This window comes from Leptosomus discolor, chromosome 1, assembly GCF_034619465.1.
Source record: "Leptosomus discolor isolate bLepDis1 chromosome 1, bLepDis1.hap2, whole genome shotgun sequence".
Lineage (NCBI taxonomy): Eukaryota > Metazoa > Chordata > Aves > Leptosomiformes > Leptosomidae > Leptosomus > Leptosomus discolor.
In genome coordinates this window covers 74,286,979-74,293,813 of record NC_141391.1, presented here as the reverse complement: position 1 = coordinate 74,293,813, position 6,835 = coordinate 74,286,979, and the positions used below count along the sequence as shown (strand labels likewise).

The 6,835-nt window shown below is 39.8% G+C and overlaps 1 protein-coding gene across 1 annotated transcript in view; it reads right to left on the bottom strand.

The window, feature by feature from the left end:
- Nucleotides 1-1,344: 1,344 nt before the first annotated feature.
- GABRA5 (gamma-aminobutyric acid type A receptor subunit alpha5) overlaps nt 1,345-6,835 on the bottom strand; it is a 54,941-nt gene continuing 49,450 nt past the window's right edge. Inside the window, exons 7-9 of the mRNA XM_009958657.2 lie at nt 4,189-4,341; nt 2,576-2,787; nt 1,345-1,647 (exon numbers count right to left, since the gene is read on the bottom strand). Of these exons, the coding sequence (XP_009956959.1) occupies nt 1,345-1,647; nt 2,576-2,787; nt 4,189-4,341 (668 nt within the window). The remainder of the gene's footprint in view (nt 1,648-2,575; nt 2,788-4,188; nt 4,342-6,835) is intronic.

The following is a 6,835-nucleotide window of genomic DNA, read 5'->3' as shown; positions in this document are numbered from 1 at the left end:
GAGCTCACATTTGATCGAGTGTGTGCATGTGTGCTTTCCAGTTAGTTCCTCCAGGTGATTTTTTGGTCTCTCTAAAGGGATAAGCAGTATAAGAATGACATTTTACAATCAAATGTTGAATGCATTTTTTATTTAAACATTAAGATTAAATTACAAAAGCTTCTGAAACAAGGAAAGGATGTCAAGGAGGAAAGAGCTGAAAACTCAGATTGCATTTTCTCATTCATTGTGAAAGCAAAACACATTGGCAGCAGCAAGGCATTTTATAGAAAAGTTTCAGATGGACAGTACAAAGACCTTTCTGTCAATATTGTCACTGAAACACCTTGCTGTCATGAAGCACAGCTTTTTTTCTGGTCACACCTCTTAGTGTTGGCTGATTGTTTTTCACTGTGGGAAACAAGTAATAATTATTGCAGATTTACTGTAATTCTTTACTGTTAATCTCTGCCAATATAACGCAATCTTCTTCTCGGGAAAATGTCCAAACATCATTTACTTTACCCTAATAAAAATGTCTACTGCTGTTGTTAGAAGTTTTATTTGCACAAGTATGTTCCTAATCTATGTTAATTTCATGCAATATATCTCTAATTTTTGGAATAAATACTGAGAATCACTTGAGAAAATTCCTTGGAATGCAAAATCCAAACACACTTCCTATTTTCTTTTAAGGGCAAGATTCCACCACCTTTATTTACACAAGTAGCATCCTGCTCCCTATGTAATTTCACTGCAAGCTGGAGGCTCAAGCAGTGAAAATCAGCACAGCCCTATCAGGATTTACTGCATTGTATCAACTTCCAGTGAAAATTGGGCTGAGCAGTTTTATCTGTGGAGTAATGCAATACCTGTAACCAGTAAAGGTTCTCAAACATAGCCCTACACTTAATAATTTGGCACATTTACAACTGGCGTTACTCAGTAACTTATCAGATGACAATAGTGGAGCTCTTCTGTAAAATATAGGTTAAGCCTATATTTGTATGACTGTACATCTGAAGTATAAAAACCACGATATGTAGTACACTTGAACAGTTAAAAAATATAACTTATTTTATTTGTAAACTATCAATGCAAGATACTCAGCAGCAAAGAAGCCATATTCAATGTCTTCTGATCTTTTATAAAGATCTGTTGCTGTAAGTAATATAATTGTCTCCGAAACATCTGAGGTTACATGTAGAAACAATCAAGGCAATATTATTTGTACATATTATTAAACATGCAAAAAACTTCCTGAAGAATATTGCCCAAATGTAGAAAGTCGTCTGGATCTCAAATTTTCCTTGGTAGCATCTGCTTTAGAAGTATGGCTCACGTGTGGCTTTAGAGTCCTTCAGTTTATTTTGGAGAATTGGCACCTTTAATAACAGGCTCCCTATTCAAATATGTGGCCCAGTAAACTAAGTTAAAAGTTCCAAACAGCACTGGAAAAATTATCCGGGACATTTTGTCAATCTTACTGATGCTGTTGTAAGTCTTTTTGCTTTCAGCAGGCTTTTCTTCTGCAGACTTCGCTGGAGCAGATGCAGTGTTTGAGATGACAGATGGGGCTGAGTCCTTTGGCATGTTTGGTGCAGGGGTCATCTTCCCAGTGGTGTAAGTATTAGTTGATTTATTTGCCATCAATTCGCGCTCTTTTTTCTGCAGTGTAAAGTACAAAATATTAGACCACAGGAACAGAAAGTGGAAACACTTTCTCAAGATATTAACCCAAAAATCTAAGTACTGTAATCAATCATGCTAACAAAATGCCTGTTGGCCATTCTGCCTTTGACTACCAAACAGCTGTTTCTGCCTTGATTTTACAGCCTTTACTCAGCTTAAAATTCCGCTGATGCCAGAAAAAGCTAAGAGCAGCTGGCCGGACGCGGATCCACCTGGTGTGTGCATTTGCATCTTCTTTTGTCAGGGCGATGCAGCCCTGCACCTGCAGAGGTTGCTGCAGCGCGGTGGCCAAGGGCCCCTGCCAGCTTGTCCTCTTTGTATTGCTCTTTCGGGATGCCTGTGGGTATGAGCTGTCTCTAGGAGATCATTTGCTAAGAGTCAGTCCTACTCCAAATTTTTCATTTCAGCATGAAACTCAAAAGTTAAGTGTTGTCACAGAACCACTCTTTTGTCTCTCTCTCTTTTTTTTTTTTTTTTTTTTTTTTTTTTTTTTTTTTTTAAATCAGGGATACTGTGGTGGGACCCTGACTCATGGAGCTCAGTGTGACCTCTGCAATTTATTTGGGAGAGTGCATGGGGAGTGCTCTGCAGATGTATGTTTCATAGTATATGTCTGCTATTCTCAGATGTTTGGTCACTGAAATCCCATGCCACGTGTACTCAATGTCCTATATCGTTCTGAAAACAGGCCTCTTCGTATAGATGGTAGATACTGATAGTCTATCTCCGTAAAGAGAAGGCAGTGTATTTCCTTGCAAATTTTCCTCCGTAGGAAGGTGATAGCATGTCATGAGGTAATTAAATACCTTTTTCACGGAGAAGCTGAACACTGTCCATTCGGTTATTTGAACTATGCTGAGTATCTGCTTTTTATTCTAGGTATTTAAAAATATAAGATAAGCACCTTGATTTTAGCAGCTTCCAGGGCTTTTTTGCCATCCCATGCCCAACTCCTTTTGGTGAAATAGTTGACTGTTGCAAATTCAATCAATGCAGAAAATACAAAGGCATAGCAGACAGCTATAAACCAGTCCATTGCAGTGGCATAGGCCACTTTTGGCAAAGAGTTACGGGCACTGATACTTAAGGTGGTCATGGTGAGGACTGTTGTTACTCCTGTAAAGAAGGAGAAATAAAAGAGGCAGAGATCAGTTTGGTAGCCTTTACAAGATCCCTAACGAAACATAAGCAGGCCCCAATTCAGCAGGATACCTAAGAAGGGCACATGAAGTCAGTCAGTGTTTGCGTATTACGGTCCAAAAGAGTAAGATGCTTTGCTTTCCAAGAAAAAATGAAACCATCTGCCCTCAGGTGCTTCCTTCTGTGGTGTCCTGGTTATCTCTAGTTATAGTGTATTTAGATAAGAATTTTTAGGGGTAATGCAAACCCAGCTGTTACATAAATCAAACCCTTACTGGTATTTTATCCCTGTACGCTCTCGCATGGTATGTATAGAGCGTCCCTTGTTAAGTGTTACATTATAAAACCAGTGAGCAACCTGTTTAGCAGTAACTGTCAGAATAAAGTGGGATTACTGATTTTATTTTCTTACATGGAGATTCTATGTATGAAATTGTTGTCTGTTATTGATTTCCTTGACTGTAGCTCCTCCTTTCCCATAGCCGAGTAAATGACAGAGCCGCCGCTACTTTCAGCTGTGGAAGGATGCCCCCAATAGGTCAAAATTCAACTCTCAAGTTACAGCTTTGTAAACTTAGAATTGGTACCACTGGACAGCAAAGCAATGCTGGTACCTGTATTCTCTCCCCATACAGCTTGCTGAACTGATTTTTGATCAAAGCTGCTGACTGATTTCTTGTACAGAATGACTTTTTTTAAGCTGGATGAAGTTTTACATAATAAACTGCTCCCGCTCCCCTCATTTTTCAACTAGTGAAAATTTTACATTTCATCAGCCTTCACTTAAGTCTGTGTTTATTTTCTGCAATCTTCTAGTGATAAATCAAGTAATTTAAGAGACCCTGAAGGATTTTTCCATGACAACTTCTGTAGTAAATATACATTTTCTAAATGCAAAATCATATTAATTTGTTTGATGGTAATAGAGATAATTGTCGCTAATTAACCTCTACATGGTTTTCCCAGATAAACATCTTAAAACAGAGATAAACAAAATGTCTTGAAGTGAAATCTGTTTCAAATGCCTAGCTAGTATATACACTAAATATAGTAATATGTATGTTTTTTTGTTCTAAACCATCCAGTATTTTACCTGAGTGGGAAAAAAAACCCACAAATCACACCAATCTGATTTTTCTGTCTTCTGTGCTTAACCTTCATACAATTGATTCTTGAGCAATTTCTGTCATAACTTTACCAAAAAAGCCGAGACAGTGTTTTTAAATGGATTTTGAGTTTAAACCGGAAGAGAACAAGGGACATACAGAACATCTCAAGCAGAAATAAGCATTAGTGCACCGTGGTTTTGTTACAGCAAATCACTTCCACAAGCCAGACCAATCCTTCCTGCGTACTGGGAGAAAGTGGGATACTCACCAAAGACAGTCCTAGCAGGGACAGATTCTCTGTTTAGCCAAAATGACACTTGCGATAAGATCACAGTCATAATGCAAGGAAGGTACGTCTGGATGACAAAATAACCAATTTTCCTTTTCAGATGAAAATGGGCTGTCATAATAGTATATTCGCCTAGAAGGGGAAAAATGTGCATGTGGGTAAAATAAGGGAGGCTTACTGATGTAGGGACTTAAGCAGGCCAGCTCCACACATACCACCACCCCCCCCGCCCCCTGCCTCTCATTTGAGGATACCATTCAGCCATTCTCAATTGCATGAATAATGTCTGGATTTCTGCGCTGTGGAAAACCAGGACTTGAGAGAGAGGTGCTGCTCAATCCTGCCAGTCTTCACATTCAGTCTCCAAAAGCAGAAGACAGCGACTTGACTACTGCTACTGCACTGAAATGCTGCAATCCTTTTATGCGCCTCGGATGTCTTGATGTTGACAGGCTTAAAATATCCGGGTTGCTGGCAGTGCCTCAGTCCTGCCTGGTTTTGACTCAGTCCTACAAACTGTTACCTGAGTAACGATTAAGGCCATCTACTCTTAGAAACCTGATTTAGCAGCAGGACTTAACCTCATTAGGGCAACTGCTCCTGCCAAGCCATCCGTTCTCAAGAATGAGAACGGGTCCAGACATGCCTTCTGCACTGCACTTTGGGGACTGCCTGTCCCGGTGTCAGTGCTGCAAAAATTGCAGCTTTGCACATGGATCCTGGGATGTCTTATTGATCCAAGTACCCAAACCCATCAGATTGCTCCTCCAGAAAAAAAAAAAAAAAAAAAATCCCTCTAGTGCATGCAGATTTCCTAGAATTTGGGGCACCTTAGCCCTTGAAAAGATGACCTGTTTCTGGATAGACATGGTGCCATGTCTTGTTCACTTGTGCCATGAATATTGTACTGCCTGCATGGAGAATTCACTGAAAGCTGCCAGAGCAGTGCTAAATTCCATGTCTTTTTTTTTATGCCAAATTCACAGCATTGCCTTAATCTCTCTTTTGTCAGGTCCTCTGAATTTCAATAAAAGCCTAAAAAAATACACTCCAAAATCAACAGACCAGCTGTCACCTTCCCTAATGTTTCAGAAAAAAATCAAAACTTAACTGGTCTTTCAGACTGTTCCTGGAAAACCATATAGTTGTTACTGAAGGCTATTCATTGATGGTAACTGCTCCCCAAAGCCAAAATCTTGCTAGCTAAAAACAGGCTACTATTTGCCTAGGAAAAATAAAAGTAAAAACATAATGTAAGGATAAAAAACAACCAGCCCCTTCAAGCCCTAACAGATCTCCACTCACATTGATATCAAATTAATTTAAAAGCATGCATCATTCAGCTGGGTACTGATGAATCAGAGTAATGCCTGTTCTGAAATATATATTGTCCTCCAAGAACAAAACAAATATAGCTATAATCTCTGTTGCAAGACTTGACTGTTAGTCTCTATAGACCAGCCACAAAGGGAAAATATAAAACAGACTGATTCTGCATTGAGTGAATAGCCTGAGTTGTGCTGCAGCCAGCATTGCTAAGCAGTTAGATTTGGCAGATTATTTCTAAGTGACAATATGGCTAATTAGTGGAGAACAGGTCTACAGTGAAAGGGGTTTTGCAGGTATAAAGGTACTGGTATGTTATGCTAGACGAGCTCTGTTATTCTGGATGAAGTTTACAGACCTGGGTCGTGCTGAGGATTTTAGACAGAAAGACTGGAATAGCACAGAAATACCTTACCTGACAGCCTGCTTCAATCTTTATGACTTTCTTCTGGAGCCTGATTTTCTGGTGAAACGGTTCCCTGAAGAGGGATGTGGAGATGGACAGGGAATGCTGTGAAACTGGGGAGAAACTCCCTGTGAAGCGATGCCTAATTCACTTCCATTTAGTGTAATTTTGAACCAGGGGTGCTGAACATGCTGAGGTCTCAGGAGGAACCCCACTTCCTCTTTATTTAGGAGCATTTAGTTTGTGGATTACCCATAAAATGTGCCAGGAGCAGCAGGGGCTGTGTGCCTGTAATCTGTTTCTGAGTCGCTACTGCACTGGGATGTGTTTGAGTCACAGTTTTCCTGCTCGCTAAAGAGTGACGATGTGCATTATTGATTTTGGCGGTATGCTTTTGGAGCCTGAATAAAAAATAAATCTACACATCTTCAGCAGAGCAATAGGACCCCTTTTTTTCCTTTTTAAAATGCAGAAGATGAATGACTATATTTTTATGGCCCTCCACAGCTGATTTTTACCTTATTTTCTTTAACCTATCAAAGCTTTTGTCTCCACTGAAATAAAGATACCACCCTGATTGTGTACTTGCTCTTCTTCCAACTGATACCTTCTCTGATTTCCCATGCTGTCCCTTTCAAAAATGCATACACGAGGAATGCTTCCTCCAGCAGAGGAGGCTTAGGGCTTAAGAAAACCCCACAGCTTGGTTTTTAATGCCCTGGGACCACTGCTTAAAGTAAAGCTAAAAGCTGCCCAAGTTGGTCTTTTGTTTACATAGAACAAAATCCTGGCTCTGCTGGAGTGGCAAAGCTCCCTTTTACTTCTGTAAGGCCACTGTTTATCCTTAGACCATAAGCTTTCTTGAGCAAGAGCTAATTTTTGTTATAGGTTTAT